This window comes from Pristis pectinata, chromosome 2, assembly GCF_009764475.1.
Source record: "Pristis pectinata isolate sPriPec2 chromosome 2, sPriPec2.1.pri, whole genome shotgun sequence".
Classification (NCBI taxonomy): domain Eukaryota; kingdom Metazoa; phylum Chordata; class Chondrichthyes; order Rhinopristiformes; family Pristidae; genus Pristis; species Pristis pectinata.
The window spans coordinates 83,679,204-83,706,015 of record NC_067406.1 but is presented as its reverse complement, the minus strand read 5'-3'; the positions used below and the strand labels follow the sequence as shown (position 1 = coordinate 83,706,015).

General features: G+C 41.7%; 1 protein-coding gene across 1 annotated transcript in view; it reads right to left on the bottom strand.

Annotated features, from left to right (window-relative positions):
* Positions 1 to 26,812, bottom strand: part of LOC127584027 (collagen alpha-1(XXV) chain) — a 153,603-nt gene that overhangs the window by 125,184 nt on the left and 1,607 nt on the right. Inside the window, exons 2-7 of the mRNA XM_052040547.1 lie at positions 26,679 to 26,705; positions 26,520 to 26,546; positions 10,166 to 10,243; positions 9,756 to 9,872; positions 9,027 to 9,062; positions 2,857 to 2,883 (exon numbers count right to left, since the gene is read on the bottom strand). Coding sequence (XP_051896507.1) covers positions 2,857 to 2,883; positions 9,027 to 9,062; positions 9,756 to 9,872; positions 10,166 to 10,243; positions 26,520 to 26,546; positions 26,679 to 26,705 — 312 coding nt within the window. The remainder of the gene's footprint in view (positions 1 to 2,856; positions 2,884 to 9,026; positions 9,063 to 9,755; positions 9,873 to 10,165; positions 10,244 to 26,519; positions 26,547 to 26,678; positions 26,706 to 26,812) is intronic.

The window sequence follows — 26,812 nt, the reverse complement described above, 5'->3', positions numbered from 1 at the left end:
GACCCAACTGCCAAGCCGGTTCGCTTGTTTGGACGGTGAGTCGCTACAATATCATGTTTGATAGCCCTATGCTTATGAATGATATCATGGACAATTCAAAATGTTTCAATTAACAAAAATAGCACTATTAAGTTTCTTAGCAGCAAATTGGAACACAACAAAATATTGAACAAAACTTGCATCTAGTTTTGTTGGTTGGGGAAACCAAGCTAAATCCAACCTTTACCTTGCTTTGGAGAATGTTAACAAAGTTGAAAGAAAAAAAACCCTTAGAACATCTCCACATTCAAGTGGAGTAAATATGGACAAAAAATGAAGCCCACAGCAAAGTTTGAAAAGATAAATAAATTCTATCAGTGCATTTTTCTGTGAGGGTGGATTGGGAGGAGGGTTGCAGGGGAAGGTAGGGGTATATTTTGCTCTAAAGGGAATGTGAATGCCCAGGCGTGGGCTTAACTTTGGTTGAGTGAGGCAACAGAAAATGGGAATCTACAAGTTAAAGCTCAGCTCTTTGGTTAGGCTAGTCAGCTCAATAAATCAGAATTTAGACCTAATGCACTTTGAAATGTTAAAAGCTTTCAATAAATTATTGCACAGATAGATTATTCAATTAATAATGGCATGCTGCTCATCTCAATTTCCTGACAAATGCAATCCCTCCCATTAGATTTAAATAACTCTCTGAACTACTTCCAGCCTGCTCTGCCAATACTCCTCACAGAGCAGATTTTTGTGTGTGCTGCTTATATTCCTAATTGCCGCTTCTTTTTCTCATATTTGTTGAAATCAGTTTATGTAATAATTTAGCTGAAGTAGCCAACTTTACTGTTATATTACTAATATTACTTTACATATTGAGTAAAATGTGAACATATTCTACGTACATATCTTTGTCCATCCTGTGTTTTCACTGTGCTAAAAAATAAGACTTTTCACATTATTTCCAATTCAAACACATTCCCAAAACTGGAATCTCATCAATCTTTAAAGAAGCTGATTTTGGAGACCTCGGCTAATCAACTTGAAGGAAACAGGATCTCGGTGAATAATAATGGAAATTCATACCATTTTGCTTTGGAAGAAAGACTTGCATTTGTATATTACCATTCAAATCTCTTTCAGGAGATCCCAAAGGACTTTACAGTCAATGAAGTACCTTTTACAATATAGGTAAATGACTTGGATGAAAGCCCCAAGGGAATGGTTGCTAAATTGACACAAAATTAGGTGGAAAAGTATGTTGTGAAGAGGATGTAGGAGGCTACAAAGGGATATAGTTAGGTTGTGAACGGGCAAAGATCTGGTAAAAGGTGTATAATGTCAGAAAATGTGAAATTGTGAAAACCAAGCTAAATCCAACCTTTACCTTGCCTTTCTGAATGTTGAATGCTTTGTTGTAGGCCTACTCTTGCTCCTAATTCACATGTTTATACATTTATATATTCATACCTGTTACAGGATATTCTCTGTAGGAAATGTACCTGCCAATCTGCACACTGTAAACTCCCATAAACAATACTATGATAATGTCCACATAATTTTCTTTGTTAATGTTTACAGCTAGTCATGAATTCCCTCCTGTGGCTGCCCTAGTGCAGGAGTCTGGATAAAGGTTAGTTCTGGTATATGTTCACTGACCTGAAATAATAACAGAGAATGTGGGAAATACTCAGCAGGAGGGAATAACAGATTTAATGCTTGAAGCCAATAAACATTCATCAGAATTCTGATGTTTCTCTCTGTTTTTCCCCTCCACACTTGTTGTCTGACCTACCGAGTGTTTCCACATTTTCTGCTTTTATATCAGCATCTGCTATATTTTTGCTTTTGTATCTGAATGAGTATTTGGAATGGTGCCCTTCTTCAAAACAGGGATGGTTAATGTCTGCCTGAGCAGGTGTGTGTTCAGCTTAATGTCTCATCTGAGAGGAGGCACCTACGACAGTGTAGCACACCCTTAGTAGTCCATTGGAATACTAGCCTTGATTTTTGTGCTCATGTCTCGTGACGGAGTAGGATGGACGGGGACAAAAAAGCCCATAATTTCATTTCGCTCTTTCTATATATTCTTTTGAAACTATCCATGTCTTTAAACACTTCGTGCTACTACAACAGAGTAAACTAAACAAAGAGCAAGGCAAAGAATACCGTTTCTAAAATCTTTTTTGTTGTTTGGTAGGTGCTTCAGAGGCATCCTTCCAAAAACTGGTGACTCACTGCGAGGTAAGAATATGGCATTGATGTTCTTTACGATGTGGTAATGAAGAAATCCCATAAATTGCGTGTTGAGTTTATCAAAAGAAACCTGGCAGCCGATTCTGATAACTGTAAAAGGTGCTGACAGAAGGTTCAGGAAGTCTGTCATCAAGTTACCTCAGAAACAGGAAAACACCAGCAGCTCCCTGATCACAGCAAAAGCAAAACCCATTCATCAGTCACACATAGAAAGTTTTGCTCAGTATCAATCATGTGGCAGTGATCTATTAAGCTTTGTTTGGGTTGTAACAGAAACTGTATCCCTACATGTTTCAAATTTAAATTCCAGAGTTTTGCCATCAATGGAGTATGAAGACCAGTAACTTTCTTTTAAAATAACAACCTTTTTTTGACATAAAAGCTCTGAAGAAAAAACTTAAGCTGCCTATTTTTTTCCAATTTGAAGTTAATTTAAAGTAGAAATCAATATTGCTCCACTTGATATAACAACACGTTCTCCTGAAAAGTGTTAAAATTACAGTGATGACCAAGTATTAGTTCCTGAACTACATACAGTAGCTCATTTCCTCAGGATCTGGGTCAAGTGTTGGCAATAAACGGCTTAATTGCTTTTCCAGTATTGTTACGGCAATATTGTACCTTTTGTCCTGGTGGTCCCTGAGGTCCCTAGAAAGACAAACACATTAAGTCATTATTACTAGACTGAAAAGTTAGCATAAATGACTGATTTCCAAGATCTAACTGCTTAAATGTATCAATCAAACTTCTTATGCTGCTTAGCAGATTACGGGCACAGGCACCTGCAGATGATAGGTTCAAAAGAAAAGTGATTTGTTCTATAAATAAAATAAGCTGGTTAAATCTGATTTTGGTTGTAACTCTGCAAAATGGAATGCCTTGAAGTGACAGGCTTGAGTCTCCAAAAATTTCTAATCCATTGCACTAGAAGGTTAGTGCAAAACATTATTCTTATGTTTGAAAAAACAACAAGATGCTGGAGGAACTCGACAGGCCAGGCAGCATCCGTGGAGAGAAGCAGATGGCCAACGTTTCGGATCAGGACCCTTCTTCAGGACTGAAGATAGGGAAATGGGAAGCCCAATATTTAGGAGGGAAAAGCAGAGCAGCGATAGGTAGACAAAAGAGGGGAGGTGGGATGGGCACAGGGTGGTGATAGGTACATGCAGGTAAGAGATAGTGATAGGCAGGTGTGGGGGAGGAGATCCACTGGGGGATGGGTCAAAGGTAAGGAGACAGGTGGCATGGGGGGAGGGGAGAAGAGGAAAAAAAAGAAGGAATAGGTGAGCAGAAAAAAGAGAGATAGGCTAGGAAAGGGAAGAAAAGAAGATGCATGGTGGTGATGGAGTGGGAGGGGGAGTTGAAGTGACTGGCACCGGGGAGATGCAGATTGCGGTTACGGATGGAGCACAGGCGTTCTACGAACTGGTCACCTAGTCTGCGTTTGGTCTCGCCAATGTAGAGGAGGCCACACATGGAGCACCAAATACAGTAGATGATATTAGGGGAGGTGCAGGTAAATCTCTGCCTCACCTGAACGGACTGTTTGGGTCCCTGGATGGAGGTAATGGAGGTGATGTAGGGGCAGGTGTTATACTTATGGCAGGGGCAGTGGAAAGTCCTCGGGATTGGAGCGGGATGGGTGGGGGGGAGGAGTGAACTAGGGAGTCGCTGAGAGAACGGTCCCTGTGAATGGCAGAAAGGGGTGGGGAGGGGAAGATATGATTGGTGGTGGTGTCTTGTTAGAGATAGCGGAAGTGGCGGAGACTGACGTGTTGGATACATAGGCTGGTAGGATGAAATGTGAGGACAAGGGGCACCCTATCCCTGCTGGGTCTGGGAGGGGTGGGAGCAAGGGCAGAGGTGTGGGAAATGGCAGAGATGCGGGGGCGAGCTCTCTCGCCCACAGTAGGAGGGAAGCCATGGTTAGTAAAGAAGTTGGACATCTCAGATGTCCTGGAGTGGAAAGCCTCATCATGGGAGCAGATGAGGTGGAGGCGGAGGTGGAGAAATTGAGAGAAAGGGATAGCGTCCTTGCCAAGAGACAGGGTGAGAGGAGCAGTAATCAAGGTAGCTGTGGACGTCAGTGGGTTTGTAGAAGATGCCAGTGAATAAAGAATCTCCTGAGATGGAGATGGAGAGATTGAGAAAGGAGATAGAGGTGTCAGAGATAGTCCAAGTGAATTAAAGAGTCAGGTGAACATTAGTGGCGAAACTTATGAAACTGTCAAGTTCCGCACAGGTGCAAGAGGTGGCACCAATGCAGTTGTCGATATAGCGGATAAAGAGTTGAGGAATGGGGCCAGAGTAGGCTTGGCAGAGACTGTTCAACGTAGCCAACAAGAAGGCAGGCATAGCTGGAGCACATGTGAGTGCCCGTGGCTACACCCTTGGTCTGTAGAAAGTGAGAGGAATTGTAAGAGAAGTTGCTTAGAGTGAGGACAAGTTCAGCCAGGCAGATGAGAGTGTTAGTAGAAGGGGACTGGTTCTGTCTCTGGTCAAGAAAGAAGTGGAGGGTGGTGAGGCTGTCTTGATGGGGAATGGAGGTATATGGGGACTGGATGTACATGGTGAAGATGAGGTTGTGTGTGCCAGAGGACTTAAAGCTATGGAAGAGTTGGAGAGCGTGTGATGTGTCACAGATGTAGGTGGGAAGGGATTGGACTGGGGAGACAAAATAGTGTCCAGGTATGAGGATATGAGCTCAGTGGGGCAAGAGCACTTGGAGACAATAGGTCTGCCAGGACAGTCCTTCTTGTGGATTTTGGGGAGAAGATGGAAGTGGGCAGTCCTAGGTTGCGGGACTATCACGTTAGTAGCTGTCAAGGTGTGGGTGTGGGGAGATCTCCCGAGGTGACGAGGTCTGTGATGGTGGGGAGATAACGTCCTGGTAGTCCTCGGTGGGGTCATGGTTCAGGGGTAGGTAGGAGGAAGTGTCTGGGAGTTGGCATCTGGCCGCTGCAAGGTAGAGGTCAGTATGCCAGACTACCACGGAACCACCTTTGTCGGCTGGTTTGATGACAATGTCAGCGTTGGTGCAGAGGGAGTGGAGAGCAGAGCGTTCAGTAGGGGTGAGATCGGAGTGGGTGAGGGGAGCAGAAAAGTCAAGATGGCTGATGTCACACCAATGTTTGGCCATGAATAGGTCCAGGGAAGGTAACAGTCCCAGTGGGGGAGTCCAGGTGGAAGAAGAGGGCTAGAGGCGGGACAACGGGTCTTTGGAAGGGGGAAGAGGACTCCTTACCAACAAAGAAGGCACAGAGGCGGAGGCGGCGGAAAAAGAGTCGGTATCATGATGGGCTCGGAATTCACTGAGGTGGGGGCATAGAGGTACAAAGGTGAGGCCTTTGCTGAGAACAGACCGCTCAGCCTCAGAGAGGGGGAGGTCAGGGGGGGATGGTAAAGACCCGACAGAGATTAGAGTCTGCCTATCGCTATCTCTTACCTACATCTACCTATCACCACCTTGTGCCCACATCACCTCCCCTCTTTTGTCCACCTATCACTGCTCTGTTTCTCCCCCCTATATTTTTGGCTTCTCCTCTTCCTATCTTCAGTCCTGAAGAAATGTCCTGACCCGAAATGTTGACCATCTGTTTTTCTCCAAGGATGCTGCCTGGCCTGCTGAGTTCCTCCAGCATCTTGTTGCTTTTTCATCTAGATTCCTTTGTTTCTCTGGTTACTCTTCTGTTTGCCTAAATGTTGAAAAAAGCTTTGCTGCATTTTATTTCACATTAGTAATAAAAGCTTGAAAGCCATTTCATTAATTCATAAGTTGTGCCTATCTTGGTTACAATTCAGAGGTATTAATCAATTAAAAAATAATAGATTCTTATTTATCCAGTTAGCTAAGGAGAATCTTACATTTAGATATGGCACCAAAAGCTGTGCAAATGACTGTAAGTTTATTTTTTTTCTCCCAGGCTTGATGGAGCCAACCTTTTTCCCAGATCTTAAATGAGCTTCCCTTCATTAACTTTGCTATTTCCGGCAGAAAGAATCCAAGGACCTCATGAAAACAGCACCCTGTGGTCCAATAATCACTATCCACCTGTAGCACATATGGCAACACTTGGTTGAAAGGGGTCACAATTCTTTGACTCCCCAAAATGGCAATTGTTATTCAGAGTTGGGAAGTTCGATTAAGCTGTTCCGAAATTATATGGACAATCTAGAGTGTGAAAATAATCCTACTTTAAGTCCCAAAAGAAAATAATCTGAGCATGTAATTCTTCTCCTGAAACTAGTTTGCCAGGTGTGACTAAGAAATCAAAAAAGATCTTAGCTCACTGGAATTCCTTTAAAAAAAATGATCTGATAAGCGGACATCTGTTTCTAGCTAAAGTAAGAGAGTTAAGTGGCTATACAAATATCACAGAAGTAAACAGAAGCCCAGTTACAAACACTTGATGCATTTGGCAGTTTTTTTTCAAACCACTTCCTTCAACTGCTGTCAATTCAGGGACAAATTTTAACGTGCAATGAGGTCATTTTGTGAAATGCTTGAAACTTTGCTGTCAGAAAGCAAAAAGAGCGCTGATCAGCTGCAGCTGTGTAACTCTTGAAACCAGCTGCACTTTCAATTGATAGCTGGCACAACATTATTCCCTTAAAGGAAGTCTCTCACAATTTGGGTTGCACTGGATTGCCCTAATGCTGCTGTCTCTGACATTGACATTGATACCAAGAAAAAATAATAGCCCAGATCTTGCCCCAAACAATTCAGCTCATATTGTTTAAATGGAAGCAAATCTGGGATTTCCTTGCATATCTTGTTAAGTGTGGAAATCCTGAATCTACCGATGAATTTGGAACGCTGAATGGAGTCCAGCATGAGAAACTTCATTTTGGCAAGATTCCTCAGTATTTATGCTGGGGAATTGCCTTGGATATTGCACCAGGTTAGACAAAGTTCTGGATTTGAGAATCCATAGATTGAGGATTGTAAGGCTGCAAGTAAAAAGGCAAAGGGAAGGGAAGTTCTTTTTTAAAAAAATCATAATTTCTATTTAACTGTAAGCCAAAAACTAAATAGAAATCATGGTCCACATCTTGTTTTATTTTTCAATATTTTTAAAATATTTCTGAATGTCAATAAATGAAAAGATTTGACAGCTGGCATAGCTGACTGGGTTAGGGCTTTCCTCTACCTTTGATAAAAACTGCTCACAAAATGTTGGTGAACTCTGGTGTAAGTTTCCCCTGGTCCAAAGTCAGTTGCTCTCAGGTGCCTGATGCTGGGGATCTGTGGCATCCAGCAAGAGATATGTCATTGCTTTGAGAGAGCAGCCATTCAGTTTGAAGAATTCTTAGAAAACTAGACACTGATTTCTAACAGCATCTTAACTTTTTACAGAAAATAAAATGCCGGAAAGCACAAAATATTATGACAGAAGCTGAAATAGCATGACTAAACTTGTAAAAAGTTATTTTAAAAATCTGAGAAAATGAGACTCCACACTTATAAAATTAGTCTTTCAGGGCCAGGGAAGTTGCTCAGCAGAAATTATAATTTAGTCTACCACAAAAATTCAGCTGCATCTCAGTCAGCAAGAATTAATATTTTCAATGATTTTTACAGTGAGAAAAGTGTGTAAGCATTTGAAATTAATGACAAAGGCCTAACTTTGACTTATGTGCATTTGAAACAGTGGAATTTGTGGCTATTGCTGGCAGTTTCAAGTCAGTAAAAACACAGAGTCAATATAATCATAATTATCACAGGTCAAATAGTCAGGAATCTGAACTGCTTATCTCTGATTAAAATTATCATAATTGCTTGAATTCTTGATGCTTTTGATGATGACAGATATTTGAAAAGCATACTTCTGTGTCATCGCTTTGACCTTAAGATAGATATTTCCAATTAACAAGGATGACACTGAACAAATAACGGGCTGCCTTGCCTCACTGTAATGAATAAAAGCCAGTTCTTGCTGTAAAAGATTGCCACTTAAAGATTTATTGGTTGTAAAGGTTGCACAAATCACTAACACTCCAACCTATAAAAACTAGACAGTATTCCTCCTGAAGAGTTTAACAAACTAATAAAATAAACAGGCTTAAACTTCCATTAAAATGGCACACATCTAACTGCCATATAATTGCTATAATTCCCTTTTTCACATTAATTTAAGGTAAGTAACGTTGATCACTATTTCAATTTGTTGGTTCAAATTGGCTGCATTTGCCACTATGGGACAACCAAATGAACTAATTGGGAAATATACAACATGTGCTTACTGGTAACTAACTTCATTCTCAATTCGGACCCTTTGGATCAATTGACACCAATTGATCTCAAGAGATCGATGGAAGGATGTTAGCCGTAAAAGCAAATTGACGAAAACTTAGATTATTTACTGATACAAAAGGTGGATGTGACTTGAAGTGCTTGTGTCACAAGTAATATAACATTTTCAGAAGTAAAATTTGCTCTAAATTACATTAAAAAGTAATTACAGGGTCAGGTGACTTTATTAATTCTAACAGCTGATCAAGATGAAACTGAGCCAACTGGATGGCTGAGAATTCAAAGTCCTCAAAGTAACAAGAAATAATTCATCCACAAGTGTGCCTACTCATGGAATCCACTGCAACTATTTAACCTCTGGTCTGGAAGGACTGGGAGTGGTTGGTGGGGAGGGTGTGAGGGGAAAACCCAAATCCCAAACATTATCAAGCAAAAGGTTACTAAATTCATCTATTTTGGGCAGAAGGAACTTGTCTTGGACTTTTCCTCCAAGATTTAAAACATCTTCTCATTATACCAGGGTTTATATTTTACTCACCATCAATCCAGGTTCACCTGTTGATCCGGTTTCTCCCTAAAACCAAAGAATGTTGGTTCAGTAAACATAATACATATTTATATTTGATAAACCCACTATCTTGATAGTTCAATGTTCATCAGGAAAGGTAATAGCTTGTTTTTAAGATGACACTAATGTCCTTTCCTGAGTCTCAATGGATTGAGAGGCAGCAGGTCGTGAGTTCCTGAGTTTCTCTCCGTGAGGTTCTCAAGCTCTTTGCTAAGGCTTGTACAATAAGATGGACTCTTGACCTCACAATCTACCTTGTCATGGCCTTGCACCTTATTGTCTGCCTGCACTTCATTTTCTCTGTACCTGTAACACTATATTCTGAATTCTGTTATTGCTCTTCCTTTGTACTACCTTGATGTCCTGATGTGATGAAATGATCTATATGGATGGGATGCAAAACAAAGATTTTCACTGCACCTTGGCACATGTGACAATAATAAACCAATTTAACAATTTACCAGAAGTAGAACCTAGGCAATTCTCCATGATTTTCCCTTCCTCCATCTATTGCAATATCTGAGCACTATGAGGTTCCTCCACAAGGTTGCATGCTGAAGGTAACCCACTGTTTTGAGAGCATAAAAGGCTTAAACACATGCACTCTTGCTCCATGGTACAGTACCTTTAATTTTTTTGGAAATACATGAACAGGAAACTATAATACAGTGCACCAAAATAAATCAGATGGATTCTTACAGGTACTCCTGGCATTCCTCGAGGACCGTCCTTTCCTGTGTCACCTGGAGGACCACGGGGGCCTGGAGGACCAGGAGGCCCTGGTGGACCAGGTGGGCCAGCTTGTCCTTGATCACCCTACATAGCAGTGAAAAGGTGTGTGAATAAAACAAGATGTGGATTAATGATTGTTCAAAATATCGTTACTTATAATGGCAATGTCACATGGGAAGGTAGTTTTAGATTTTACAACCAACTAAAAATAAGTAGAATTAATCAATATTCAATTGAGTGACAATTCTGAGATAATTAAGTTAGCAGCAAGTATTTATTTTTTCTAATTTTAATGCAGGTAAAGAAAATCAAGAAGAAGTGAGAATAATATTTACAGTAAAGAATGCAAAGACGAATTCTACAAGCACTAGCACTACCTTCATGAGGCGTCGCTTAATAAACTGCTGATCAGCCGAGAGGAACCCATGATTGACTCTTGGGTATGGAAACGCCATCTGATCAGGCAGGGAAAGTCAAAGTTTGGAGGTCAGAGGTCAGAAAGGTGAAGGAGTGGCAAGGGAAGGTTTCAAAAGAAGGAGGAGAAACAGTTAAGAACAGCAAGTTAACATCTCTACCAACTACATATAGTTTTGGATTCTGGCTATGGAATACGTGCCATGTCAACGCCCATAATTAGCACAATATTGTGAACAGGAAGCAGAAATTAATGTGATTGATAATCCTAATCTTGATCCGTCTGTCTCTCATCAACTTCACTAAAAGTTCAGCTGTAAGTTATCAACTCATTCATCTGTCTGTTTATTTGCCTGTCTCACTATTGAACACATTCATCACTAAGCCCTAACACTCTGAGTTTTAAAATTAATGCCAACACAAAGCTTATCTTCCCATGTGCCTTTCATTTATATTAAAAGGATTGAAATAATGCCAATCAGAACATCTAAATTTGATGTATTCTAACTATAATCCCTGCATATAAAATATATTGGTGAGTGGAACATTCAATCAAAATATTGATCATCAAAACAAGTATATGTACAACAATTTGTTAAATGGCCATTGTTTACCTTCCTATCTGATATCTCATTATATATCTTACAGTGTAAAATGAATCCATTCCTTTCAATTATAATCATGTTATTTTGCTGGTCTATTAATTTCTGACATAATACCGTGAAATTGCATAGCTCACTGTGCCTATTAACTGGCAGACTGGCATGAATTCCATGTTCCAAACCATGAGAATTTACAGTGATGCATTCAGTCAGACATTAGTCCAGCATACTAATTCTGTGCTTAATCAAACAAAATGAGGAACACAATGATGGACGATTTGAATATGACTCTTAGATCTTGCTATTAAACATGTGTTAGTATCAGCCACTCAGCTGAATGGAAACATTTTGATCTGTCTTATGAGTTCAACATTTTAAGAGAAAGCTTTGTTCGGAACCATAGTTATTAAAAGTTCACAAATACTTTGAGAATTGACTACCAAATTGTAAGATTTCTTTCTCCCATATGAATAAAAACTTATTTGAATTAATAGTCCTTCATTATCTGCTTAAACTGAAATCAAATAAATTCATTTGTGATTCATTACCTATGATCAAATTAAATTTGCCAACAGAGCCCTTTAGAAAGATCACTATTTATGATAAGGTTCCCATTTTTTGTTGTCCCAGATAAATTTTAGGTGATTCAAAATGAAATTGCTTTGAAATTGGACCTATTATGCCCATAAAATACACATAAAAACTGTTTTGTACATGTTTTAATGTTATTGCATCTATTTCCAATGGAAGCTTTGCCAATCAGTATATTAGATCGGACATGAATCATCCTAGTCCAGGTGTCATTTTACTGGCCTCAGACACATATATAAAAGCATCATCAATGTGCACAATACTCATTTCACCTCTACTGCGCCAAAACTGAGCAATCCACAACCTACATTTCTTACTCACAATAAAACATGGAGAAAACCCTGCACCATGTTGCCAACCATGCATATCCTTAATGGGACACTTATAGCTCGCTTTCTGTGCCTGCCTGTTTGTTCATTGCACTATTTGCGCTGGAGATCATTTCTGTGTGTCAGAGCACTTACAGGAGCTTCTTACTGCAGGGACTATTGCTGTGATCACTGCCTGAGTTATGAGATTGTGTCTTGCAGTAACTTGCAACCATTCATGATACAGGAATCATGATACAGTCTGTGGGTGCTGTTGTTGACTGGACAGGTTGTTGGTTGTGGCCATCAACTAGAGTCCCCTATCCTGACAACAATTTCCCTCACCTCCAGGCCAATACCATGCTATTATACGGTGGCTGCCATGAATAGAACACTATCAGGCACTGACAGTGCTTCTGCTGGGAAATGTACAAGTTACATTTGAACAACGGAAAAAGAGCGCAAACCACCCAAGTGATTTTGAAAGTAAATTTCGCAAACTCACTACTTATTGGGCATCAGCACTAAATGCAGCACACACTTACTGCAACAAAAATGGGTGAAATCCTATTTCTAGGCAAAATGCTCTTGCACTTCTTGATTTCCTATGATGTAGTCACATCCTAACCATACACTTTCCCATCCCAATCTAAGTTCCTCTCCACGCTCCAAGCGCACTTATGCTGTTTTCAGTCAGTTTGTTGATGGGGGCTTCCAATCATCTGGAGTAAAATAATCCATCAGTGAAAGGACTAGGCAAGCACAGAGAAGAGTCTTTTAATTTGCCACTTCTCCTTCCTTCATAGCTTGCTGTTGCTTTCAGAAAAAATGGACAGAAAATGATAGTGGAGGTGAGGAAGCAACAACCTCCCTCAATTAAATAACGTGTATGTGGTTGGACTTGAAACTTGCCTCACAGAGGCCAACAACGACGGATAGTTTGTCTTTTATTTTGAAGATTTTTTAATTTAGTTAAGCACTACCTCATTATTAATAACTGACCGCAGATTGTTGTGAAACATTTAGACTTGGCAAATCAAACAGTGACGATAGTATGCTGGTCAAGGTCTGACTGAACACGCACACATTATCCACAAACCTTGACAGTGAGGATCTGATTACTGTGCAGAGCCGCCACTGTGGGGGACCCCGGCAAACCCTGGGAACACAACACAACAAAGGAACAAACAAAAAAACACAACAAAACAGCACAAGGTTTTCACATTGCAACATGAAACAGGACATGCCACCTTGCTACTACTTCTCTGTTTTTGAGACACTCACCTAAATTAAAATCGGAGATGTACCAAGATTTTGGAATAATTTGCCCAAAAGTGGCCAAGAGAGTTTTTGGTGCAATGCAATAGTTTGGTGAGTATTTTTGTGAAGCTTTCCACCATATTTTTGTTTAATTCTTTGCCATTTTTATTATACTATTAAAATTGTGTCTGGGATTACAGAAATATGATTGCAACGCAGGCAGCTGATCCAAATTTTCTCACAGTTTCCTGCTCGGCAGGATTGCTTTAAATAACTCTTTCAGTCTCGGGTCACACATGAAGAATGACCACTTGGCAGGAGTAGCTGGGGGCATGAATTCAGGGATGAACTGGATCTCAGTAGGTCAGTAAGTTCCAGGCAGCAGTGGTCAAAGGAGTCTATGGGGAAAAAGCACAGGCAAAAAAACTGCCTGATTGGTAGTTTCACCAGTTGTATTTGTTGAAAAGTCAATAACACTAAAGAACAATAAATCAGAAAGCAACTGTTTTAGTACAAACTATCTACAGATGGCTCAGATTCGAAGGTTTCAATCTCTAGTAAAGCAGTAATGTCCCTTTAAAGACCTGTATTCCAAATAAGGTCAAAAGTTTGCCATTAATATTTGGATTGATGATTAGGGTTTATTTCAGAGTCTCAGTCCAATCACTTCATTAGAGCTTTTCCTCAAACTGTTTCACAAACAAGCTTGTAAAAGTCACATCACAGAACATTTCTTATCAGTGGTCCACTGGTATCAATCATTCTTTGAGTGGCATTTCTCTCTGGGCCTATTTCAGGATTGTTTTAAGGCACTGACTTTGGACATGCTTTCCAGAGATGCAGACGAATCAGTTAAAAGTCCATAATTCATTTGTATTTATGACACTGGTTTTCTACTGGAGACAAGTTTGCTCATCATCTTCAAGAAATTATCTTTAGCATCGATCAGTTAGGCTGGCTTGTCATTACAAGATGCTATGATGTATGATGTTGTGCATAGGCTTTAATTTAATATTAATTATTTACAAGATGGTGCAAAGGCATTTTGACTCATGGCCTTTTGTCATTTTGCTTTCTGAAGTTGGTAAGGACAACTAATTGCTTGAAAGGACTCTGTTCTCATGCACAAAGATTCTTGCAAAAGAGAGGTTGCAGGGGACAAACTTGATTGCAAAGCTTACCAGAAAAATGATAATTGTGGATGATTTTACAAACAATTTCTAAATTTTGGTCTGCTATAAACATTTAAAACTTTTGAAGACATTCCGCATTGGCCGAGATTTTAAGTTTTTGTCGTGCTGGGAGGAAGGGGGTTTAGAGCACCAGATCTTAAATTTTCTGCAGTGGACTTGTCAGCACACTTCAATCTGACTGTTGCATTAACTATTTAGGGTGAACAATCACAATGTCCATATACACAACTCATTTCAACTACCAGTACTTAAAGGTGCATTGTATCCATGATACTTGATGGCTTCAGCCCCCCACCTAACCTAAGGAATCAGTGGCCAATTGCAAGGTCTTGGATGACCCTTCCTTGTTTGTCTGTTGCCTTGAACCCTTTGCTGAATCCATCAGAAAGGACGAGGGCATAAGAGGGGTGATGTTGCCAGGCAGTGGCGGCACCCAGGTCAAAGCCTCCCTTTGCATGGACGATGTCACTGTCTTCTGCTTGGATCCACGGTCAGTCCACAGACTGATCAGCAGCTCTGAACAGTCTGAGTTGGCATTGGGGGCCAGAGTCAACTGCAAGAAGAGTGAGGCCATGTTCTTCGGTATCTGGCCGGACTGGTCCACCATCCTGTTCACCTCACCTACCTGAGGGTGCTGGGTATCTGGTTCAGAGGGGCCGAGGCATGTGACAAGAATTGGCTGGAGTGGATGGGAAAGGTTAAGCAGAAGTTTGGACTGTGGGAGTGATGCTCCCTCTCGATAACTAGTAAGAACCTGGTCATCAGGTATGAGGTGTTCTTGCGGCTGCCTTACTTAGCGCAGGTGTGGCCCGTCCCCCGCTCCTCCACCCCGGAAATTACCTAGGCTGTCTTCCACTTCATCTGGGGATCCAAGATGGAGGGAGTCCGATGGGTTATGATGCTCAAGTCCCCAGACAAAGTAGCCAACCTCGCATGCATTCTGATGTGTGGCTGCATCAGGTGGCGCTTGGAACACAAGTATGCAAGCAACAAGTATCACTACGTGCCAAGGTTCTATCTGTCTCCAGTTTTGCAAAGGATGGGCCTGGCTCTATTGGCTACTGCTGCACTATCTGCCCTTCGTGGAAAAGTTCTTCCAGACAAACACCTTTGACCACAAGTCCATCAGGCAGTGGTCAGCATGGAACATCCTGCAGATACTGCGGGACAGGGACTCTGTGGATACTTGGGGTGTTTCCCTGAGCAAACTGTCCAAACCATCTGGCAGAATGCCTCATCACAGGAACTCACCATTAAGCATCGAGACCTCACTTGGCTGGCAGTGAGAGGGGTCCTCCTGGTCAGATTCTTCCTGTACAATCAGAATATCACACTCAACACGCGCTGCCCTCGGGACAGCTGCGGTGGGGAGGAGATGGTCGCCCACTTCTTTGCAGACTGTGGATTTGCCAAGAGGGTGTGGAGAAGGATGCAAGGATCTGCATCCCAGTTCATCCCAAGCAGCTGCGTAACAGAGGACTCTCTGATCTACGGGCTGTTCCCAGAGACAGACATCAAGTGCTGCTGGAAGATCATCAACCCGGTGAAAGATGCCCCTTGGTCTGCCCGAAACTTGTTGGTCTTCCAGCACAGCGAGATGTCCGTAAGGGAATGCTGCACATTCCAGGCTGCAGGAGTACGTGCTGAGGGATGCGCTGAAGCTCAGTGCAGCCAATGCAAAGGCTCTGTGGGCAAGGACCACAGTCTAGGGTCTTTCCATGACTGGACACTGAGGGGCTGAGTCTGGTGGGGAAGCCCCTTAAACAACAGAAGGGTGTATCATCCCCGGGAGCCACATGAGTTGCAAAGGTGTTTTGTAAAGAAAACATGCTAACACTACTGAATGTATTGACTAAATGACACTAAGGACATAAAGAGCTTTGCACTGTGTTCTTCTTTAATGTATATTTTTAATTTTGAATATAGTGTATATTTTTTATTTTTGAAATAAAAAAGACATGATTCCAGTCTCGCCCCAGAATGACACCAAAGCACAGAGGCCGAGAGTGGTGATCATCTCCCATGCCCACCCCACTGACTACCTAGTCAGCAGCAGCTCTGTGGGACACCGTGAGCCTCCTTCGACACTGTGTTCAGACAACTAGGAAACACAGCTTGTGAAAAGTGAAGGCAGATATGGACTCCTGTAAACTGCGTCTCCCTGCCCAGCACCCTCCCTCTCTGCTGCAGCTCTAGAGAGGTGAAGCTTCTCTTCATTTGCCTGAAGCTGCACTGAAGAGGGGGATGTCAGCAGAGAGGCACAGCTCACAGCTTATTCTGTCCACAGTTAATACATGCAGAAGCAGGGTGTGGACTGGCTGAATGCCCACATCTGGGGCGATCTTGTTGCCCTTTGTGTCCACCACAATCACCAGATAGCAGCATCTGCGCTGGTACGGTTGGGAAAATATGCCAAGTGCTGTGACCAGGTGGATAGCAAGGCTCACTAAGCGTGGAAATCCTGCAAAAGAATTCTCCAATCTTTTCTAAACAAAGAACTAACAGCATTCCAGTGAGGAATATATTTCACAGAGTCACTCAAGAAAGCAGCTATGAGGCTGCAGGATTTATTACCAGATTTGTCTGTCAACTCCTCAGCATCCACCCAATGCTTCGGCCCTCTCATGCTCATTCACTGGCAAGTTCCAGGAAGCATGGGAACCCCATGCATATCAAGTTACATTCCAAAAATACTGTTAAATATCAGTCTCAATGAGGGATTAATGTGTTTAAATTGCCAAGCCACCTCTCCCAATTGGTTTTCCTGACTACAGCCTTGAACGCACTCAAGTTAGAACAGGAAGTTGGCATGTTGAAATCGGGTTTCTGACATGGCATCCCTTTTCACAGGTTTCACCTTCTACCTGCTCCTGAATCTATCTGGTCACAGGAGTTAAAATTTCCTTAGTTAGAACTGAAACTTTGTAGACTATGAGGCCCACCCATTGAAAATCTGTTTTCCGATTTTATTGAGCACTCAGGATTAGCTCAACACTGTTCGGATTAGCTCAGCACTGCTGGGATTAGCATTTATCTATAATTTCCTTCAAAGCAGGTAAAAAAGCAACGAACCTCCATTAAAGTGTTGAGTCTCTGGTGAGCCTTCAACATGAGTGAGTGCGAGAAAGTTTTGCTTATTATTCTTTTCTCTAAGCTACTCATTTTACTTATTTCTCTTCCCTCTCAGTTCTTGATCGAGAGGCACCAGTTTACTTGCTGCCAAACCTTTGACGTTCTCCATTTCCGTTTAATAGGAATGTGGGTGTGGGGTGTTTTGATGGTTTATTTTCTTCCAAGGAAGTCTTTTTCTTGAAGATCCATCTGAGATTGTCAACTTGTCCCTCACTGTGTTTGAATGATGGCCAGCAGCCTACACCCATTTGGTGATACATCTGATGGTGTCATACAGTCAAGTCTTGAGGGTGATAATGAATAAAAAAAACATTAAGTGCAATTTAATTATTAATTACAGATGTTGAAAAGATGATATGAAAGGGAATGTTCAGGGGCTAAGTCATTTAAATTTGAAGCAGCTATCTACGCCTTACTTAAAAACAAAGTGTGAATAGTCATTTTTCTTTGTGGAACCTTGAAAACATATCAGTTTTTCCACTGATGATGGAGCTTATGGGATATCACTACTGCCCAGCACCATGTCTGGACTGGATTGACTTCAAATGGGAGCTATTAATTAAAGAAACAATTGACTTTGTTCAGCTATTTACTATGTTTAGTTAAAAACTACACTTAAAGAATTATTTGAAAAGAATAATTCTTGAGTTGTGTATATAAGTGATGCGGTGCCTCATTTATTATTTCCAAGTTTGGCATTGTGGGGGTGTTCAGGAAATTGTTTATGAAAGGTACTCCTGTGTTCCCTGGAATACAAGCCAGTTGCAGTGGAAGGACAGCTAAATTTTTAGGCTCTCACTTATCAATTTCAAAATACTCCAGATACCCCATTCCACTGGCTTTTCATTTGCTGAATTATCTGGTGAATAGCCTTGCTCTTTCTCACTCAAAAACTTGGGTTTAAATTCATAAATTTCAGCACAACTTGTGACTATTATCCTCCATTTACTTTGACTCTAATGACATTGACCAGACATGTGATAAAATTTCTGTTTAATATATGCTTCCTGTACCGATATCTCTCAAATGAGACATAGTAATTCAGTGGCCATTAAAGGAACAGGGCATTACCATTATCTTGCACTTACCATACATCATGAAAAATCCAATAGTTAATGGAAGCCAGGAATTTAGTAAATTTGTTTCCTCCACACTTCTGTCAAAAGTTTAATACCTATTTGGCTAGATATTCCATCTCAAAGCATAATGTTTTAATGCACTTTGTCACAGAATTTTATCAGAAACATCATCTTTAATCATGATCAGGTACTTTAGGTGTACATGGTGCACATCCATAAACTATGGACTTCCCTGTGTATGGCACTCATTTGGAGAGACTGCTGAGTGTGCTCAGCATCAGCAAGTGCTGTACAATACACGCTTTGTGTTCATATATGCATGATCTTCCACAGTGTATGATTGGATTATGAACAGCATGGCACTCAACTTCAGGAGCAAATCTTAGCAGCACAGTGCTGCAGCTTGTAGAGCTGCTGCCTCACAACTCCAGTGGTCTGGATTCAAACACCCTCCCACCCCCACCCTGCTTCTTCTCTTCTTCCCATTCCTAGCCTCTTTTTTTCATCCCTATTTTTTCTCTCTCCTTACCTTTGACTCATCTCCCGGTGGAGCTGCTCTCCCCTCCTCCCCCACACCTGCCTATCACTATTTCTTACCTGCATCTGCCAATCACTACCTTGTGCCCACCCCGCCTCCCCTCTTCTGCCCACCTCTCACTGCTCTGCTTTTCCCTCCTATACATTGGGCTTCCCCTTTTCCTATCTTCAGTCCTGACCTGAAACATTGACCACCTGCTTTTCTCCATGGATGCTGCCTGGCCTGTTGAGTTCCTCCAGCATCATCGTGTTTTTTCATTTTGACTTCCAGTGCTGTCTGTGTGGAGTGTGCACTTTCTCCCTTTGTGTTCCCACCAGGAGCTTCAGTTTCCTCCCACATGCAGGTTAGTAGGTTAGTTGGCCACTGTAAGTTGCCTCCTTGTGTGGAATCTTGGGGGAGTTGGTGGGAATGTGGGGAAAATAAGAAATGGGATTAGAGTTGGATTCATGTGTGTGGGTTCTTGGTAGTCACTGTAGACTCTGTGGGCTGAAGGGCCTGTTTCCATGCTGTATATCTCTATTAACCAGAGGGATATGGACTCCTCCTGCATTATGTAAAAGGCTGGGGTTGGGTTTGTGGGGGATGTGGGAGAATGACAGTGACATGTGGCATCCCAGGTGCTAGGGACAAGATTGTCATGGAACAGCAGTACAGCATCCTTAAGGGGGAGAGTGAATAGTCTGTGGTTGTTGGAACTATCGGTGCCAATGACATAGGTGAAGGGGTGAAAGTGTTGCAAGATGAATTTAAAGAGTTAGGAGATAAATAAAAAATAAGGGACCTCAAAGGTAGTAATCTCAGGATTATTTCTAGTGTTAGATCCTACTGAGTATAGGGGTAGGAAAATCAACCATATCAATGTGTGGCTGAAGAGATGGTGCAGGAGGGAGGGACAGTGGACCTAGTTCTGGGGAAAGTAGGGCCTGCAGAGGCAAGATGGTCTGCACCCAGGCAGGACCGGGACTGATGTCTTTGTGGGGGTGTTTGCCAGCGTTGTTGGAGAAGGTTTGAATTAGAATGGCAAGGGGGATGGGAACCTAAATAGGAGTCAAAATCCAAGAACAGTAATGATAAAAAGAACAGTTGAATGCAAAAGCAAAAGGCAGGCAAATCAAGTGCAAGAAATGAATAGGGCCACAGTACAAAAAAGAGTAAAATTATTTACTTTTTAATGGTCTGTGTTGTGCATGGAATAAGTGGACTCTGTGGGCTGAAGGGCCTGTGTCCATGCTGTATGTTTCTGTTACCCAGAGGGATAAAGATTAGTTTTAAAATTATTCATTATAAATCACAGAGAGTTCCAGAATATATCAACTGTACCCAACACCAATCTGGATAATGTAATGATAATTAGGGACTGTAGGTAGATGACAAAGCATGAGGACCAATTCTGACATAAAAATTGAATATAGTAAATATATAAATGCAATAAATGCCATCTCACTTGGTTAATTAATTGTGAATTAGTAGCTACTTTAGTTATGAATATAACATCACATTCATTTTTATTGTTCTGTCTGTTCCTACAAAGCATTATTGATTTCTGCTTGTTCATCTGATTGTAACTGAATTAAATGTACGCAGAGATTCATGAGCCTGAAATTCCAAATTCATCACTATGGCGAAGAAGAAGATTCATAAGTGTTACGGACTCGGTGAAAGTCCCTTTAAGATAAAGTGTGTGTGTGTGTGTGTGTGTGTGTGTGTGTGTGTGTGTGTGTGTGTGTGTGTGTGTGTGTGTGTGTGTGGAGTGCTTACATCAATAGAAGATAAAGGACGCAATGACGTTGTCGAAGAGGTCAGAAGAAGGGAGAGAGAGAGAAAAGGGAGAGAGACACTAGCCTGTTAGTTTTCTCTATCAATGGATGAGAAACAATAACTGTGTCTGCCACAGAAATCCATGTATGGAAATTGGAAGTAATCCGGTGGAGTTCACCTTGTTGCTGACCTGTAGAAGGAAACAGGTATTTGTGTGGACGACCACGATTCGGATGCTTTTCGGGGTGAGGAAGTCCATCGTGGAACATTTGGATTTCGTATTTACTCTCCCTATGTTCTCTACATCTACGTCTTATCTTCAGACAACGGTGGTTGTTGAAGAAGCCTTTGATCATGTTTCACCTTATGGCTTGCGGAACTGAACTTTAAGAACCATTCCTGGACTTGGAGTTTGGGACTTTGCCACACACACACGACGAGTTTAATTTTTGGGGTTAATGTTCAGGGTTTAACATTTTTGAATTCTAACATCCTAACATTTTTACTTTTATTTTACGTATTATCATAAGTAGTGATTAATAAAATAGTTTTTAACACCGAATCATGACGGTGTGTTTCTTTTGTTGCTGGTTTGTGACATAAGAAACACATTTTGTTTTAAATTAATTTTCCTCTTTTTTCTCCCTTGCATCGAGTCCCTGGTGAGATTGGTCCCACAGGTGCAGACTGCCTCCAGCATTGTACCTGTTTTACCATTCTATGGATTTGGCCTGGAAAACATGGGCATTTTCTGTGCAGGACTTGAAGGAAAAAGTGTTTTAGTGTTTCAGTGACAACCTTGCTCCTAAAAATGGCCATTGCAAGATCTCATAGGTCATAGAGTTGAAGAGTCATCCAGCACTGAGCCAGCCCCTTTGGCCCAGCCAAGTCCACACTGACCTTCAAATACCCATTTAGACTAATTCCATTTTATTCTTCTCACATTCCCATATCCCACCAGATTCTACCGCCCACCTACACACTAGAGGCAATTTACAGCAGTCAACTAACCTGCTAACCTGCATGCCTTCAGCATGTGGGAGGAAAGCGGATCACCTGGAGGAAACCCACCTGGAGGAAACCCACACGGGTCACAGGGAGAATGTGCAATGTTCACACAGACGGCACCCGAGGTCAGGATTGAAACCGGGGCGCTGGAACTATGAGCCAGCAACTCTACTTGCTGCACCGTATGTCCCATGATCCCAATATTCCACGTGGAAGAACATGCCATTGTGTCTGAATGTGGTGCAAAAGGGGAAAGTGTTGACTATAATGTAACAGTGGTTATTTATGTAGCTTTCCTGATTTTACTTTCCATGGAAGTGTCAGCTGTACTCACAATGCAGGCTTACCACAAAAGTGCAAACTTAATAAACTGTAGATGAAATAATGTAAAGCTGGAAATCTGAAAGGTGAACAGGAAATGCAAGAAATATTCAGCAGATCAGACAGCATTCATGAAGAAGAATCAGGTCATTGACTTTTCAGAGAACTCAGCTACTGGCTGATGTGCTGAACATTTTTAGTATGTGTTTGATAGCAACTTAATACATTTTCTGATCAAGATGGGCAAATTACATCACCGTAGTGGGCTGGATCTCAAACGAGGACAGCTTCAGTGTAGCGGTTAGCGTAACGCTTTACCGCACCAGCGACCCAGGTTCAAATCCCACCACTATCTGTAAGAAGTTTGTACTTTCTCCCAGTGTCTGTGTGGGTTTCCTCCAAGTACTCCGGTTTCCTCCCATATTCCAAAGACGTACAGGTTAGGAAGTTGTGGGCATGCTATGTTGGCGCCGGAAGAATGGCGACACTTGCGGGCTGCCCCCAGAACACCACGCAAAAAGATACGTTTCACTGTGTGTTTCGATGTACATGCAACTAATAAAGAAATCTTATCTTATCTTCTATGCCTGTTATCAGACTCTCATATGTTAAAGATGAATTCTTCATCTCCCACTCTACCTCCTCATGGCCCTTGCACTTTATTTGTTTACCTGCTCTGCACTTTCTCTGTAGCTGCTACACTATATCCTGCATTCTGGTTTCTTTTTACGATCTCGTTGTACTTATGTGTGGCATGATCTGCCCGGATGGCATGCAGACAAAAGTTTTTCACTGTATGTGGGTACATGTGACAATAATAAACCACCGTTACCAATACCAATACCAAATCAGGCATTCACCTTCCATACCAAATATTGCTTATCTATTTGTATTATCCAGCATTTGAACTGCAGCGTTAAAAATGTAATTCCTGTATTTCAGGGGGCCAGTCTGCTGGTGACCCATCAGCAGCTTTACTGATAGAAACAGGCTGCTTTTTAAAACAAACTTGAAGTAGCAAACTCAGGCATCGTGTCACAGCCCTCACCTGAAGTCACAGAAGTACAAACAGGATGTAAACACAGTAAGATGGGCCATCAAGCCTTTCCTCTCTGTCTAGTGTCACAGAAGTAGGCACAGACGGATTTAGTGCACAGGAAAATTGGTCACTTTTAAACTCAACAGCCTAAGAAAATGGAACCTGTAGATGGCTTTGTACTTTCCACGAGGCTCTACCTGAGCAGCAGGCAGTTTTCCTCAAGGAAGTCCCTTTACAGCTCTTAAGAAAGTGTTATTAATAGGAAACCATTCCCTTCCGTATTACCTTGTATATTATGCATCACATGGTATCCTTCTGCTCCATGAAAGTCTGTGGCAAAACTCTTCAGCAGCTCTGGTGTAGATGTGACAGGGTGACTGAGGCTGAATTTTGTTCCTGGGTCTGACTGGAGCCAATCCAAGTAGGTACCAGTGTCAGAAAGGATAAATGTTGGGAGCCCATGGGGTGCGGGGCAGGATGGGATATTCAGCAGTGAATTGCTTTTGTTGGCATGAGGGGAAGGTGCTCTGGGCTTCTCAGAATGTGCACTCCCCACTCCCTCCACTATGATCGGGAAAGGCTCTGTGAAACATTCAGAATTAGGACATCATGGACTCAAGCTGAGAAGCAGCAGCTTGTACACCTTACTTGGACTGATGTTCCAGGGCAGAGATGAGGCTGTGCTGTACTGTCAGACATGACATTTTCAAATAAAGACTAAAGACTCATAACCTGCTGAAGTGGACACAACATACCCCGTGGTTCTATTTGAAAAGGAAGGGATTCTCCTGGTGTACTGAACAACATTTATCACTCATTCCAAAGCACCAACATATTTTAATTGCTCACTATACATTTAATGTTTTGTTGCCAAATTGCTGCAATTACAGCAGTACATTTTAAAGATGCTTCTTTGATTGGAAAGCACTTTGTGACAATGTGAAAGGCACCAATTATATTTCTTTCTTTTCACTGCAAACATGCAGAACATCTCTCCATAGCCACATTAAAAATTGCCATCCTATCATTTGCTCAAAAAATGGCAACTAATCAACATTTTGCTTTTAACTGTGCCTTTTGCCTGCCTGGAAGCCCTGTTTGCAGGCTGCTATTGGGAACCAGGATTCATGTGCTCCTGAGCAAAGCATTTTGCGTCATGGGTAGATGAACACAGTCCGTATCTTGTTACTGCACCGACTGCACAAATCACCGCCAGTAATGGCTGCAAGCTGACAACTGTCACTGTGGCAGACTAGAAGCCTTTCATTCAGTCTGGAGCTGAGGTCTCCATCTGGAACAACCTTCCCTTTACCAGAATACTTTCCTGATGATAACAGCGCTGAACTTAATTAGCAATGTTTGAATGACCGCCAATAAGTAACTGATCACTGCTTGCGAAGTCTACTTAGTCTCTGAGATTTTATTAATGTTGGCTTTTGCGTGAGGACAGTTTAACGTCACACTTAGTTCTTGTCAATTTGAAAAGTGAGAGTTAACTACGAGCAGTTGGTTTAATTTAATGATTCAAGTGCCACTTAAGGGAGGGGAAGATGAGGAGATAGACCAGTACCAAATGCTAAGAAAAGCAACAACGGGAACATTTGTTTTAAATGGACTATTCCTTATAGGAAAACATGCAATGTGGTAAGCTGTGAGTGCGCAAAATCAGAGATGTGCAGTTAGATTCCACATTGTGCCACTGTGAAAAAAACCAAGGATCAGCTGCCTTTTTTGAAATCATACTACAAAGTGTTGGAGGACACATAAAAGCACAGCATTTGGTCGCGGTGGTTAACAGATCTGGTAACACACAGAAGTTCTTAATTTAAGTGAGTTGACATCTCGGAAGAACTGAAAACCTTCTTCTAACACTGATATAATCAGACACACATGGATATTAATGGAGGCCATTCTCCAACTCTCTTGCACGCTCTGCGTGTACAGACATAGTTACCCACAGAAGATGGTTGTTCCAGAGCTCCTAGGGAGGTAGGAGGAGGAATTTTAACCCACTCCATCCCATTTGGCAGGAATGGATTGGGGAGGGGCGGGTGCGGAGAGTGCCAGAAAAGCAGTGCCATGGTTGGGGCTTGTTGTCAGGGAGAGGACACCTGAGAACAGTGTGGGGAGTTGGAGGCGGGGGCTAGGAGAGCAGGGAGTAGATCTGAACTAACTGTTAGGAGCTATATCCATGTGGTACCCATTTATAGTGCTGCTTCAAGGGCAGTATTACTGCGAAAACCTGCTTGTTGCAGGAGTGCCCAACAATGGGTGCTCCTGGAACAACGTTGACTAATTTCCTGGTTGCTCTGGGAATGACGGCAACGCTCACAGAAAGTGGATCAGTTTCATGACCTGAGCAGCACTTTGGCAGAACTGTCAGTGATACTGCTGCACAGCTCCAGTGACCTGGGTTCAATCACGACTGAGAGTGCAGAGATTGTAAAGTGTGCACTTTACCCGAGTGACTGTGTGGGTTTCCCCCGGACGCTCCCACATACCAAAGGTGTGCTGGTTGGCAGGGTAATTTGTCACTTTAAATTGTATCTAGTGTAGATAAGTGGCAGGGGAGGGAGGGAGTGGATGAGCACGTGAGAGAGAACAGGTTAAAGGGAAATGTGGGGAAATGGGATGAAAGGGAGTGTTCTGAGACATGGCATAGACATAACGGGCCTCTTTCTACATCATATGAAGATATGAAAATACAAAAAATTAAATATGAGAGTTGCCTGGTTGTGTTTCGGGAATGGCACGATTTGATGTGGAAATGGCCATGATCGTATTCCACTCTGAAAATGAAGATGTTTTCAGACTCATGGCTGAATTTCTAGGGCAGTGCATACCCACTTGCTGAAACACTCCAGGAATTAAATTTAACACATCTAATATTACTGTACAGGCATTCCTCGACTTACGAATGTTCTAGACACAAATTTTTGCTGTGACTCCATTGACTGTTTAGGTATGAATCTTGGATTTACAAATCTACTTTTCAAAAAGTATTTTTTCCAGCCTTCTCAATTTATGACATTTCATTGAATGAATGTTTTCCAGGGACATATCTCATTTGTAAATTGAGGAATATCTATACTTTCCAAAACACTCTCAATATTAATGTATCTGAGTTTATTATTATTCCATGCATTCCAGACATCAGTACCATCACACATTGGTGAAGAACATTCACTTCCAGTTACTAATGTATGTCAATGATTGAGATGTGCAGGAGAAAAGATCCTGTGTTGCAGTATTCACAAAGACTTCTACCCCTCAGGAACAATTGGTATCAAAACTAGCCCTATGTCACTGCCCTGATAGACATAGCTTCTAACTACTCTAAAATTTGCTTTAATATACCAGGATTGTCTTCTGGTCAATGAAACTGACAAGAAAATGAGAGATGTGCTGTGAAAAGGTCATTGCCTTTCTAACGACTGCACTCAAATCTGCATGCTATACACCTTGGAAAGCTTTTACTGAAAACTTACCCTCGGCCCCTGGTCCCCTTGATCACCCTGAAACACACAAACACATTTAATTATTATCTATGCAAAAGCAACGAGAAATTAAGAATTTTGTTTCAAGGAGGATATTTTATGGAAAGAGACATATATTTACGTAAGTCTGTAAAATTTGTTTTCACAAACCTTGTCACCTTTAGGACCAGGTGGACCCTGCAAAAGAACAATTTAAAGTAATTATTTCTTCTCCCAAAGTCATACTCTTGGAAATTTGCAACCTGTTTGCTTTATTACATTTGGTTTTAAGAAAAAACATACTG